At 40.2% G+C, this 15,354-nt stretch overlaps 1 protein-coding gene across 1 annotated transcript in view; it reads right to left on the bottom strand.

Moving 5' to 3' along the window:
* Window positions 1-12,054, bottom strand: part of CHIC2 (cysteine rich hydrophobic domain 2) — a 59,226-nt gene extending 47,172 nt beyond the window's left edge. Inside the window, exon 1 of the mRNA XM_059161506.1 lies at window positions 11,920-12,054. Coding sequence (XP_059017489.1) covers window positions 11,920-12,038 — 119 coding nt within the window. The 5' untranslated portion in view covers window positions 12,039-12,054. The remainder of the gene's footprint in view (window positions 1-11,919) is intronic.
* Between the last annotated feature and the right edge of the window lie 3,300 nt (window positions 12,055-15,354).

Here is a 15,354-nt window from a genome sequence, read left to right as displayed (position 1 = left end):
TGAGAAAATATTTGAGAATTGGAGGGGGGGAAAGTTCTTTTTCCATTAAACAAATTATAAAATTACAATTAGCACAAAATAAATGCTAACATTCTTATATGGATCTAGAAAAATAAAAATAAAATGTTTTTCAGCTTTTCACAGGAAAATCATAGGATTTTTTTGTACCTAAAATCCCAAGATATATAGGATTTATAAATGTTTGTGTTGATGAATAATACAGAGAATGCATAAATTTGTTGCTTTGGTTCAATAAAATAAAAGATGCAATTAAGCAAACAGACTCTGGAACTAGGCAGACTGCCTGGAATGAAATCTTGACATTGCCATTTCCTAGATGTGCCACTTTGAGCAAGCTGAGTTATCTTTTCTGAGCCCAGTTTCCTTATCCATACATCAGGGATAATAATAGCGCCTGACTCATTAAATAATATAATAAAGCACCATCAGTGAACGGCATAAACGCTGTATGCAGCAACTGCTTTTATTATTATAAAACAACATAAATGTCTGGTGTGTTTTTATCATGGTTATCATTCTTCTAGTAAAGTGGGCAATATCATTTCACAGGCACTATGGAAAACTTGATATATGAGAGAATGCCCTAATACCAATGACTTCACAAATATCCCCTTCAAACATCTTAGCAAATAGAATAGCCAATGATTAAATTGGCTAGTGTTAACTGTGAAAGATTTTCCAACTTTTTGCCAACCTCTTAAGGTCAGCGGGTGGTATGAAGTAAACAGGGTACCCAGGGAGGTGCTATGTTAAGGAAAGCCAGGCAAAACTAAAGAGTTACAAACCCTGCAAGCTAATACGGGCAAGCATCGGGCCACAAATCCAGGCAGGTGAGACAAAGGCTGAAAAGCACAAAGAAGTTACTATGGTACAGATGGAAGAAAAATACAATGGAGTGACATATGCCTAAATTCTAATCCTGGTTCAGAAAGCAGCAGGGTACATTGTCTTAGGAAAACAAATCTCCCGTCTGACTTAATTTGCTGCAAGTAAGACAAACTGGCCTCTCAGAGTCATATATCGCCCAAAGGTCAAATGTTTTTAAAGAAAACAAAACTAGCAAGGCTTTCTGAATTCACATTTTACAGGTGGGACAGATGCTGTAAACTAGGAAGAAAGTTTAAAACATTATTCTTGTCAAAAAGTTTCTGTTTTTCTCCTTTCAGGAGAAGATTGTACTCTTTATCAAGTATGCCTCATCTCACCTTTCTGAGAAAGCAATTATGAAAAAAGAAGAGTGGGCGCCTGGGTAGCTCAGTGGGTTAAGCCTCTGCCTTCAGCTCAGGTCATGATCTCAGGGTCCTGGGATCGAGCCCCGCATCAGGCTCCCTGATCAGCAGGGAGCCTGCTTCCCCCTCTCTCTTTGCCTGCTTCTCTGCCTACTTGTGATTTCTCTGTCAAATAAATAAATAAAATCTTTAAAAAAAAAAAAAAAAGGAAGAGTAAGGGGGACATGAATGAGTTTTAATTTTAAAAAACGTGGGGGGGTTATTAAGAAGACAATTCTGAAAAGAAAAAAGAAAATAACTGTGAAAGATCTGAAAGTCAATGAACTGGCCAGTTCCAGGAAGTGGAACCAGCCAGTACAAAAGTCCTAAGCCAGGAGTGTGCCTGGAGAATAGAAAGGAGGGTGGTGTGACTGGAGTGGGGTAAACAAATCAGAGAATAGTAGAGGGGACCCTTCGGTGGCTCAGTCAATTGAGCATCTGACTTGATTTCCACTCACGTCATGATCTCAGGGTCTGGGATCCAGCCCCACCTCGGGCGGGATCCCCGCTCAGTGTAGAGTCTGCTTGAATTTCTCTCTCCCTCTCCCTTTGCCCCTCTCCACTCCCCACTCATGCTTTCTCGTGCTCTCTCTCATACTCTCTCTCTCGAAAATAAATAAATAAAACTGTTTAAGAAAAAAAAGAAAAAAAGTAGAAAAGAAGTCAGAAAAGTAACAATGGGTCAAGATAACATAAGGTCGTGCAGGCCACTAAAAAGGATGAGGATGGGAAGCTTTGGGGGGGGCTTGATACAAAAAGAGACAGGATCTGATTTATGTTTCAAAAAGGATCACTATGGGAGATGTACTAAGAAGACTGTAAAAGTTGAGAGGCAAAAGAAAGAGAGAAGAAGAATATGAAGGGTACAGCAGAAGAGAGATGGTTAACAACTCACACCAGTAACAGACATGATAAAAAGTAGCCAAATCTTGAAAACATTTTGAAGCAAAATCAATGGATGATTTCTTCTTCTTCTTCTTCTTCTTCTTCTTCTTCTTCTTCTTCAAGATTTTATTTATTTATTTGGTAGAGAGAGAGAGCACAAATAGGAGGAGCAGCAGGCAGAGGGAGAGGGAGAAGCAGGCTCCCTCAAAGCAGGGAGCCCAGTGCAAGGCTGGATCCCAGGACCCTGAACCCTGGGATCATGACCTGAGCCCATGGCAGATACTTAAACAACTGAGCCACCCAGGCATCATGAACGGGTGATTTCTTGACAGCTCGCATGCAGTGAAAGAGAAAGAGAGACCTTATGTGTCAAAATGTTTTTAGTGTAAGCAAACAGGATGCCAGATCTGCCATCAACTGAGAATTAGAAGGCTGCAGTTGAAATTGATTTGGGGAAAAGATTATGAAATCAGTTTGGGGTATTTTGGATCCTGAGATACTCAACCTATACAAATCTAGACTCATACGATTTTATCTTCCTACAGATATGACAAGACTTATAAACATGAACTAGAAATTTCAGATTCAAAATAAAAACATCAGCTGTGCAGATGACAAGTGAAGACAGCACTTATTTCCTAATGTTGAACTCTGAGCTCAATGGAATCAGCTTTTTAGCTATTTTGGTTGATGAAGTCATGACTATAGAAGAAATTAAGGTATCAATTCATAAAAGCCACACTTTAAATTCAACTGGCTGCCGCAATATACATCTGAGTATCAATGTGGCTAACGGAAGAAAGGCTAGAACTGAAAGTGTTTACCTGTGTTTACCCCGAAGATACAGAACCCCTAAAGTTGGAGACATATATGTAAATCTCAGAACACATCTAAAAATTTTAACTGTGTTATCAAATTCTGAAATTATGGGTTCATCCAGCTTTGTGAAAATACAATCTTATTAATAAACTAGTGAAATCAAAGGCTTAATTATTTAAATCATTTATTAATTCACTCTATCATAAACCCCATCACTATACAGTTCTATAATATTCTAGCATTAGAATTTTACTAATTTTCAATTATTAAGATTTTATTTTCAAGTATTTACAGATGATTACATATGTTGTTAAACAAAGGAAGTTATGTAAATATATACTGATTAAAGTTCATGGTATTAACCTCTGATGACACACAAATTCAACTAATCTAACTCAACTATCTAATTTATATGCATATTAGAATATTCTTCACACATTAATCTTATGAGGAACACAATAATGATTATTTATGTTCATTTAAGAAATAATAAATGGTTGAACTGGATTATAAACTACCAAAAATACCAATTTCAAGAGACATCTACAATAGTTTAGAAAGGGCAGAAAAAGAAGGCTGAGTACACAGTAATTCCTTTATTACACTAACCAAGGACTCCACTACAACTACAACACAAGATCAAAGAGAAAAAAAAAAAGAAGCTCTAGCAGGAAGCATACATACAAACACAATTAAAAAAAAAAAAAACAAAGATACGTTACCCCAAGTCAAACCAACTCCAACCTAAATAAGTTTAGGTTTATTTAGATGGTAGGATTTTAGGTAGATGGCAGGATGGAGAAGAGCTTAAGGAAAAAAATCATTTGTCTAGGACTTTGTGAGAAAATCTCAGCCCTTGTGTATTCGCTTTAGTTTTAAAGTGTAAAGACTTAAAAAGCACAGCCCCTCCCTCAAATCTAATAAACAGATCATTCATTGTTAAACACCACACATCTTGTAACTAAAGGGTAAGACTTTACAAAGTTCCTCACTTCAAATGTCTGATCTTGGGGGAAAGACCTTTCCACTTCCAGCACACGCTGTTCCTTTGCGTGCTAACTGCCCTATGGTAGCAGAACAGGAAATGCAGGTATGTCATGGAGACAGTCTCCAGTCAACAGTAAGGGCAGCCACAGTTCTTAGACCTGACTCCTTCCAATGCCAAAGCAAAAAACACAAAACAAAACATGAGATGGGAATGAGAATGAGATGGAAATGGGAAAAGGATGGCACAAGCAGCCACTGCTGTCTTTCCAGACCTCACTGGAAAGCTGTGAAATTTGATGACTTACAGACAGAACTAGAACATCTTCTTTATCTAAAGACCAACACCGCGATCACGTCTTCTCTAAACCATTCAACGGCCTCCTAACTCCTCTCCCCAGTTTCACTCTATTCTCTCCACAATCCTTTCTGCCCTACTGAGCTCATGAACCTCATGTCAAGGCACTATTCCCTTTACTCACTATAGTCTGGCCACAACACGCAAGCAGACTTTCAGTTCCTCAGGCCAGCCAGACTTATTTTGCTGTTCCCCATACCTGGGATGCTCTTCACAGAACCCTTTCATCATTCCTAAATATTACTCCTCAGAGAGCTTCTATCTAATCACATTATTTTCAGTCACAGAACTCTATCAGGCTCCTTCGAAGCAATTTGCTCAAACATAATTTGTCTCTTAACTATAAGCTCTATGAGGGCAAAATAACCATGTTTGTTTTATTCATAACTATGTGTATCTTGTGTCTCAAATAATACTTAACATAAAATTCAGTAAATGCCTGTTATAATACTTATCAGGAAACCTCAGTAAGACAGCTGATAAGGAAGGATTAAGCAAATAAATAAATAAATAAATAAAATTCTCTGAGGAACCAAGTATCTTAAAACCCAAGTATTAAAATTCAAGCATCTAAATTCAGTACTCAGAACCAACTTCTCTCACTTTATTGCAGTTCTAATAATGCCGGCTGCCTCATTCCCAACCTATGGTTTATCCATTAGATAGGAAGAAGGTAAAACAAAGGAAAAGCCCACACATGTGAAAGTTAAAAGGAAGTGACATTTAGAGGAGATCTTCAAACCCCAAAATACTTCAATGATCCCTAAGAATATCACTGTATACCAACCTGGTAATACTGGTTTCTCATTAAATGTTTCAACTCAATCGAATAATTCTGACTTATGCTCAGGGTCTTATTTAAAAGCAGGAAACATATATTACCTTTTAGATGGATTTCCAAGAAACTGGTCAAGACTAGCCAAAAATTGTGCATGAAGGAATAAACAACAAAATATGTAATAAATAATAATTTGCTTAATGTCTACTGTGGGTCCATGACATTAGATAAATTATTCTTTACTCCCTCACCTAATCTCTGAGGTAGACATTATCCCTTTTGCAGATGAGAAAACTAAAGCTCAGAAGGTTAATGGTTACAGTTAGGTTACAGTTAGGGAAGTACCTGAGAATTAAAACTAATCTGCTTAACATTAAAGACCATGCTCTTTCCAAATACCATCAATTGCTTCTAAATGTGTCCGGTATGATATGAGAATTGCCTAAGCTCTTATTAAAAATAAAAATTCCTAAATTCTTCTTAAAAATTCTGATTGGGGATGTCAGAGCTAAGAATCTAAAATGTGTATCTTTTAAAATGCTCTTACTGATTCTAGTAATCAGGCAAGTTTAAGAAATTAATTGCATTGGGACTAAGCTAGACTGCCTGAATACTGAAAGTCTGGTTTAAGATCTCATTTTATAAATGGATTCTGAAACAAATAATGAAAAGTCACAAAAAAATCTTACACAAAAGATACTAAAGGGTACTTACAAGTATCTACTGCTACATGTTATATTTAAAGCATAATTTTATTCAGAATAAAATCTTAAATAGCTTTAGTTTAGAAAACAAAATCACAGATTTTATACAGACTTAAAAGATTCCCTTCCGAGTATACACTTGGTCTAATATCCTGAGCCTTTTACCTATTAGGAATATAAACTCAAATTTGAGTTCAAGAGCAGATCTCGAAGTAAAAATACTACTCTTTAGGGGCGCCTGGGTGGCTCATTGTTAAGTGTCTGCCTTTGGCTCAGGTCATGATCCCAGGGTCCTGGGATCAAGCCCCACATCAGGCTCCCTGCTCCGCAGGAAGCCTGCTTCTTCCTCTCCCACTCCCCCTGCTTGTGTTCCCTCTCTTGCTTTGTCTCTCTGTCAAATAAATAAACAAAATCTTTTAAAAAGAAATACTATTCTTTAGAGAAATATTATTATTCAGAGCAGTGTTACTTGGAATAATAGTATTTGAGTAATTACCATCATAAATAATTTCATATAACTTATTTTTCACCATTTAGTCTCTGTATTCCACTTAGCTAGTCACATACAATTTTAAGTACTAGTCAGTTTTACATCTGTTAATGGGCAGAAACCCAACACTGAACTATTTGGACTGAAATACCACATAAATTTCAAACTCAAATACAGTAAAAGTTTGAAACTTCAGTTTATTACCACATTCCTCATTTCTTCAAGAAAGTTTACCCACTGAGAAATTTTAGTAGTTGATCCAATTATTAATCATTTTTTTCTTTGTATTATCAAAAGTATGTTCAATGCTATATTCTAAATCAAACCAATTTCCTGCCAAATGATAAAAAGTAAGAAAAATTTCTGGGGGGAAAAGTCTTAATTTTACAATTTCCCCATATTTATCAAGTTTTGCTTAAAAAAAAGAGAACTCATTTATCTTCTGAATATGATTTTATAAGAGTTCTATTGTAAAATATTGTTTACCTTCAGTAGGAGGTACAGGAAGGGAGGAAAACAGTTGCTCGTTTGGCAATTCTGACAAGATCCAAAGATGTATGCAACTACCTCACTTATTTAGAGAACATTTTAGGACTTACAATATTCCAGACACTGTATTTAACAGCGGAGAAATAAGACCAATAAACACAATTCCTGCCCTCAAAGAACTTTACAGCTTTCTGGAGAAACATCAAAGGTCTTCAAAAATCTCAAACCATGGGGTGCCTGTGTGGCTCAGTCAGTTAAGCATCTGCCTTGAGCTCAGGTCATGATCCCAGGACTCTAGGATCAAGCCCCAAATCGGGTTCCCTGCTCAGCGGGAGCCTGCTTCTCCCTCTCCCTCTGCCTATTGCTCCCCCTGTTTCTGCTCTCTCTCTGTCAAATAAATAAATAAAATCTTTTTTAAAATTCCTTAAAACAAAAACTTTAATCTTTAAAAATGGAATATGTCTTATCTATCATGCTGAGGGGGGTAAAAATTGTAAAGTTAAAAAAACTGTTTAATCAAAGCGATTCATGTTCAGATCTCCTATTGCTAAGTACAGCATCTGATAGCCATCTTGAAATACTGATACATTTCAAGATAGACCATTTTTTATCAAATCTACCATTTGAAAGGTCAAGGTGTTCTTGTGATATCTCCTATGTAAAGATCTTATTGTACCCCAAAGTAGTTTCCTAGTTTTTCATTTTAAGCTACATTTCTAAATCTTTCAATTTTCCACAGCATACCTGAGATGAAGACAAGCAAAGAGAGTGAGTTCCACAGTCATTGGTAAAAACTTGTGCTGAAGGATGAGGAATTATTTGTGGAGATGGTAGGAAGATTATACCTCAGAAGAGAGTACATGAAGATACAATAATTTAGTGAAATTAAAAGAGAATAACATTATTAGAAACAAACCCTAGCAAAGTAACATGGCTCTATGACAGGGCTTAAGTTAGAAGTCAAAGGAAAGCCCCAAGAGTGACCGTGATATGGGAGGGCATGAAGTGATATAGAAATAAATAATGTCAGTTATAGTGATAGATCAGAGAGGGAATACTGGCCTAAAAACCAGATTTAAATTCTAATATTTTGATTAACATCCTTTAGCACTATCATCATTGTGAAAACTCAGTCTTCAATAATGATCACTATATGTTGTACAAATTTACTGAGAGGTTAAGAAAAATTCACAATTATAAAATATTAACCAATCTGGCCTACACCACCTAATAAGTTAATCAATTTCCCCCTCCTCATTACATAGTAAGACTCTCTCTCTCAAACACACACACACACACACACACAGAGGAAATCTTTTAACTGAAGTGTGAACTGAAGTCTTTTAAATTACATGTACATAAATATTAAGGAATAAAGGAACTTATTTTCTTCTTCCTTCAAATACTACTTTTTCTCAAAATATGCTTCTGTTTATCTCCCTGCTGGAATCGCCACATTGCTCCATACTGCTACATGTAAATCTAACAAAGAAAATTAATAAACTCACCCAGAAGGGATGTCAAAAAAGAATACTGATCATGATGGAAGTACAAAGTATAAGTCTCATTTGCAGCCAATATAAAAATATTTGCAAGACACCTGAGTGGCTCGTGGGTTAAGCATCCCATTCTTAGCTCAGGTCTTGATCTCAGGATCATAAATTCACACCCCACATTGGGCTCCACACTAAGCATGGAGCCTGCTTTAAAAATAAATAACTAAAATGAAAATATCTGTATTAAAAACCACATTAAATGGGGCACCCGAGTGGCTTACTCGATAAGCGTCTGTATGCCTTCAGCTCATGTCATGATCCCAGGGTCCTGGGAGGGAGCCCAGCACTGGGCTCCCTGCTCAGTGGGAAGCCGGCTTCTCTCTCTCCCACTTCCCCTGTTTGTGTTCCCTCTCTATGTCTCTCTCTCTCAAATAAATAAATAAAATCTTAAACAAAGCAAAACAAAACAAAACCCACACACATTAAAGCAGACTTTTAGACAAATTATTATTTTATATCTTCATATCTATAAAATCTGGTTATGCCCCCAAACTGACCTGCTTGTGTAGTAGAAAATGGAAAGAAACTTACTTCCCACAACACTATAATGACATGCCAAATCATGTCATATGAGAATACAGTGATTTCTAAAATAAAATAATACTATAATAGGATACATTGAAGTAGGAAGGGAAAATAGAGCAAAAACATTCAACTATAAAGGTCCACTCAGAAGTAGAAATCTATGAAAAACATAAGTGGTTGAATCTGTATCTTTTCAGATTGATCTGGATTACAGATGATTCAGTTGGCACTATCATTTACTTCCAGACCAATAAGGGACGACTATGTTAAAGAGCACCTTAGTTAAAAAACAAAAACCAAAAAAACAGGTGGGGTAGTAGCAGTTTTACCGTAACTGTTTTACTAGTTCTTCCCATTTATATTTAGAGGCAAGAAAAACTGACCATGCTCAACAGTTATAGTAATCCATAAACACCAATTTCAAAAACCTTTTTAGGCACTAACTGGGCTACCAATTGGCATAGCATACCTGTGAATTATACATGACAGAGTCATGTAAAAAAAAAGTTTGTATTACTATTACTCTACTTATCTATATCACCACAAAACAGGGTTAGGTTTTCAATAAAGATTCTTACTAATTTTCACCAAAATACTCCACCTACCAATTTAAATATATAAGCTGTTTAGAGATGGAAAAACAGGACTAAAGTCCATCACTGTTAGGTCTGAAAATGGTAGTTCTGATTTTTTATTTCTATGCCTTATACTTATGTTTCTCAAAGTGAAAAACTAAGTGTGGAGGATAATTAATGAAGGTTGATATTTATTGAGCACAGTATCACATAATGTGATGATGAATTCTTGGCACAAACTGTCTAATTTAATCCTTAATAATCTTAAAAGTTAAGGACTATAATCTCTGTCTTAACTGAGACATATAAATAATCCACCCAAGTAGCAGAGGGCAGATTTGAACCCAGAGCCTCAAATCAACGTAATGGTGAAGAGAGGTAGTGATTGAGAGATCACAGAATTAACTTCCAATATAGAAAGGCATACTGCTTACTGATGGCACATAATTCCTCCTCATACTCTGGAATAGTGCTTTTCATCCCTGGCTACACAGGAGAGTCACCTGTGGGACTTGTCTTGGGGGGCGGGGTTGGGGGGATGGGTATCCTTGCCTGGAGCCCTCACTTAGATAACTGGCATTCAACTGGCCTGGCCTGGGGAGAACATTTTTTGTTCTTCTGTTTTTTTCATCTCTCCAGGTAATTCTAAAGGGCAGTAAGACTGAAAACTACTAATAATTCTTCCCCACCCTGTCAACCTAAGTACTCAACTACAATCAAATTTACTAATCACCTATTTTGTTCTGAGCACTTCATCTATTATATATTCTATTTGCCCAGCCAAGTGCTTAGTTTTTCTTTTCCTTAAACAGAGGAAACATTAGAACTATACCTGCACCTTTTAAATAACAAAATTTTGCCAGCTGTTCTTTGACAAGAGGAATGCAGGAGGAAAGGCAGTGAGACAGCATGAAAGAGTTTGAAAAACCCCTTCTTTAAGCATCCTTATACTCCTCAGGTAAAAAGGTCCTAAGAGTCAAACTTAAAAATTACATGGCAGGCTATGAGACTAAAAAAATTCCGTGATATATGTTAAAAAGAGATTTAATATCCATGATCTTTCTGAATTCTGCTGGAGGTGACAGTTAAAACACTAAGTAACTGCTACTGTGGTGATAAATCCCACAGTCTTCCCATGGCGTTGTGATTATGCAGTGCAGTTTTTACCCTGTAAGTCACCTGAACATAAACTTAACAGGTGCTAAAGAAATCAAAGCATTACATAAGCATATCCAAACAACAATACGGCTGGTCATAACACGTAGTGAGAAATGCAAGGATTTTGCTGACAATCTCATATGAGAGTCTTAGACTGTTTCACTGAAAGTTACTCACTGCACATCCCACTCACCCTACACCGAAAGTATAATGAAAACTGTTCCAGACAGTCTCAGACTTGCTGGCCTTTTTTTTTTTTTTTTTTTTTTTTTTTTAACTAAAAAGAAGTGTGGAGATACCTGACAAGCATGGAAGTTTGATCTAGGATTTGAACAGGAGATCTAAAATGAAGAATATAAACACTTCAAGTTGCACAAAACTCTGGACTTCTCACAGAAACATTACAAAACTTCCTGCTTCCGGACAGCTCATTATTTGGTTCAAGTCTTCACATTCCTCTATTAGTCATGACCTTTTACAAAGCTCTCATTCCTTATTGTCTGAATAATGCTGGACTTTTAAATGTTGCAAATCAGACTTACAGGAACCCTTATCGAATGAAGAAACCATCCCAGAGTTCATGCCCAGAGGAGACTTAGATTACAGAGAGCCCTCGGTAACCTGAGCAGTGCGTGTCCATCACATAGATTTCTTTTTAAAAACTGGCTGTAAACACACATCGCTCTGCATATCTCAAACAGACGTTCATCTATCCATTCTTATCATACACGATCAAAGGAACCTGCATTACTTCCGCAGAAATTGCCTCTGCAAGAAACTGGGAAGACCTGTGAATGTGCTGTAAGGCACAGGCACAACGACAGTCAACCACTCATTACCAATTGTCACTGGGGTCTCATATGGCCCAGATCTGGCCACAGCCCGATGTCAATAGGCTCAAAGGCACAGACGAGGAGAGAGAACCACAGGGTAAGTGGATGAGACATCAAGGGGGAGGCACCTCATCAATACGTGTACTTCCACTCCGCAGCTGAAGGGGTGGCCCAAAGGGCAGACCCTAAAGAAAAAGCATCCCTCCTGGGATCCGTGACATCGCCCGGGCCTAAAAGGGCCGCTAAAGGGGGTTGGGGGGTTGGGGAGAAAGGGCAGTGTCTGTCCCCACTTCGGAGACCGAAACAAATAAAATTAAAGCAAGTTCTCACTTCCTGGTAGCCTACTCTTCCCGAAGGCCCCGACACAAGACGGACACCGCGGACAGAGGGCTCCCCAGGACCATGGGGGACGGGTGGGGGGACCCACCCCGGCCCTGCACCTCCCCGCCCTCGCCCTCCCATCCTCCGGGCCTTACACGGTGACGTGACCGGAGCCGCGGACCACCACTGGGTCCGGCGAGTACTTGAGCAGCTGCTCCTCCAGGGCCCGCTCCTCGTCCTCCTCCTCCTCATAGATCTCGTCGAAATCCGCCATCCTGAGCCTCCAAGACCCCCTACTCAAAGGGGCCTGACTCCAAGGGCTGGGGCCGGGGGTACGGGCTGGCGAGGCGACGGAGGCTGAGGGGAGTCGCTGCCGCGGGCTCAGAGGCCGCGGAAATCGGTCTTGGCTGCCTCGGCTCCGGCTACAGAGGAGATGGGGTCCCGGCCGTCGCCGCCGCCGCCATTATCATCAGCGATAACAACAACACAATGTCAACATCCGCCCAAAGGCCGACACCTCCACCAGCGCCGCGGATAACGCTGCCACTGCCGCCGCCGCCGCCGCCGTCGCCGCCGCCGCAGCAGCAGCAACTCAGGCAACCACAGCAACAGTCAGAGCCAGCCGCAGCGGGAGCAGCCGGCTACGGCATCGCGAGACTTCCCGGGAGAGCGGGCGGGCGCGTGGGCGCCGGTGTGCGCAGGCTGGCGGGCGGGAGCGCGCACGTGAGGCCTCGCGCGCTCCCAGGGCGCCTTGCTTCCTGCCTCCGCTCCCCACGCCGCCGCCGCCGACGCCTCGGGAGCGCGCTCCCGCGGGCGAGGTCCCGCCCACCACCAAGTGGGTCGAGGTCCCTCAAGGGAGGGCTGGAAGTCTCGGAGGCGTTGACCCCGACTCAAAGGACGGAGCTCGGAGTGTCCAATGAAGCGCTTAGTCACCTCAAGTAATCTCTGATCAGAACAACTAAAAATAAAAACACTGGTTGGAAGAGAGAATTTATAGTGTGTGTCTGCCTATTTATCTAATAATTGAATCTCGCTTTTTGTCAGTTTCCTTAGTCTTGATGAGAACCAGAGTCTGTACTTTCCCAGTTTGAGGAGCCCAACAGAAACACTGCAAATATGTTTGTTCACTTTAATACAGGAATTTTCAAAACATGTCCAAACTCAAACCTTGTGTCTTATCATCCCCTTAAATATAGTCCAATATATTAAACCAGTGATGCTATGGTTTTTAGAAGAAAACTCACTGTAGTCATGACACGAAACAAAATTGACACATTCTCTGGATTCCAGATTAAAAGATGCAGTCTTCTGCCCCAACTCCCTCATCAACCATAACCTGTTCGCTTCCGTTAGAGCTTTAGGGAATCCCTTTTCCTTCCTTACAGCTCCTCCCACCGAAGGGAAGAGTGGAGAAGGGAGGGGAGGGGAGAACAGGGAAGGGAAGAAAGGAAGAGTATAACAGATTTTACTTACCTGCTTAGACCACTAGTAAAGGCCTAGGGGTCACTTTGGATACTAAGTTTCATAGTCAAGAAACTGTCCAGACATACAAAAACTTCAGGAGCCAGAGTGAGCTCCTAAGAGTCCTGGATAATGATTATACACGATGGAGGCCAGAGAGGATAGTCACCGTGGATCCAGTGCTGGTTAGACCATTCTCCAAGTACAGTGTTCACATTCTAACTTTTCCCTTTAGATGGGTCAGTATTGACCTTGAGAAAATGCAAAAGAGGACAATGAAGATAGCAAGAAATACCATTTTCTTACTGGAAATACTTGAAGGAAATGAGGGTAGCTAGCCAAGAAAAGACAAAGCAAAAGCACAAGAGTTGTATCAGACTTGCTGTATGCCTCCCCAGAGGACATTCATTCATTCAACAAATATTTAGTGAGCTCTGACTATGTGTCAGGTACTGTGTGTGTGAATGAGATACAGTCCCTCTAATCTAGTAGCTTATTTATCACTGAGGTGAGCAATTATAATTCCGTCAAGTGGTCCCAGAGGAGTTCACAGAGGGTACTAACAAAGCACACAGAAGGCAGTTTAGTTTGGTGGTTAGCAATGGGCTCCAAAGTGTGTCTGCCTGCTGTTGAGTCTCAACTCTGCCCCTTACTATGTGACCCTGAACAGGTCACTTAACCTCTCTGTTCCTCATGTGTAAAATGAGGATAAAAGTACCTAACCCCACTGGTCTGCTCTGCAAATACATAAAATGCTTAGAGAGGGCCTGGCACACAGCAGCTATGGGGTAGCAATAAACGATGTCTAGGGTCCCTAATTAGCTCTATGAGGATGAGCACAGTTGTTTGCATTGTTTAATGCTCTACGGTTTATGCTTTACGGTTAATGCTTTATGGTAAAGCACATACCTAACAAATCATATAATAATCCCCAAGAACCCAGTGAGGTAACCAAGGAGGATGTAATTCCTTCCTTCAGTTCAGAGACGCTATGTGACTTTCTCATGGCCAAATGGCTATCTAAAAGTCAAACTTAGGGCTTCGACTTCAATGCACTGGTAAGCCAAGCTCCTGAATTTCCTTCTCTGCAGGACACAAGAGGCCAGTGGCCCCATTCTCTTAAAGGAGAGCATGCAAATGGGAGGTAAGAAAAGGGAACAAGAGGAAGGAAAATCAGTATGTTCCAGGCCTGGCCTACATCCAACGTGGTGTGGTAACTGGAACTCACCTTTCTGTGGAAGCAGTGGCCAAGATAAGGGACTGGTGCCCCAAAGTATTTAAATCATCACATAGCTGACAACTTCCCAAGGGCAGAGGAAATTACCCACAGCTCCTTCCACCTCAGCATTTTCCCAAGTTCCTGCTTCAGAAAAGGAGCCCAATCCATGTTCTCTGAATTGAGGTGTGTTGTTACTAGCGCTAGCTCCAGAATGTCGCGAGTTAGTTAGGCTTCTGAGGACTGTGAGAATGTCACCTTTTATCTTAACACTGGTTCTGTGTGGGAGAAATGTTCTTATTCTAAGATCTGTTCAATAGAGTGGTCTTTGTATCTCCCGCGGCCTCAGTGTAAGGTGGGGGCTGTCTTATTTTTGTTCTTCCTCTTTCGCTCTTCTTTTCCCTGCTCTCAAAAACCTGTCAGAGCTAGCAAAAGGGTGTGGGACCTGGGAATGAGGGGGAGACGATAAGAGAAGATGAGTCGAATATTTCCCTGATGATGGTTGACATCCTAATCCCAAACTCCACCCCAAACCCTCCAGGGTCCAGTTTCCTGTCAAACTCCCGCTCTAGTCTCTTCCTGGGAACAAACTCCCATTTCTCAGTTGATTTTCCCTCAGTGTCCAGGCGTTCCCCTGCTCTCTACCGTATAGACTCTTCTCCATTTCCCGTCCCCTCTTCATTCCTGCTTCACACACTTACCACATTTCCCTTCAGACAAAAGCAAACAATAATTATGTGTCAGGAGCCTCAGGAGGCAACAGATCTTCCGTTGATTTTTAAGGCAGATATTCCTAGATTTGAAAACTTCCAAGTTCTGTCACTACCTAAGTGGCTTTGGGCAGATTCAACTAACTTTCTTTCTTTCTTTCTTTCTTTCTTTCTTTCTTTCTTTCTTCCTTCCTTTCCTTTTT

This window comes from Mustela lutreola, chromosome 1, assembly GCF_030435805.1.
Source record: "Mustela lutreola isolate mMusLut2 chromosome 1, mMusLut2.pri, whole genome shotgun sequence".
Lineage (NCBI taxonomy): Eukaryota > Metazoa > Chordata > Mammalia > Carnivora > Mustelidae > Mustela > Mustela lutreola.
Note: the sequence above shows the minus strand (reverse complement) of the source record. Positions and strands in the feature narration are given on the sequence as shown.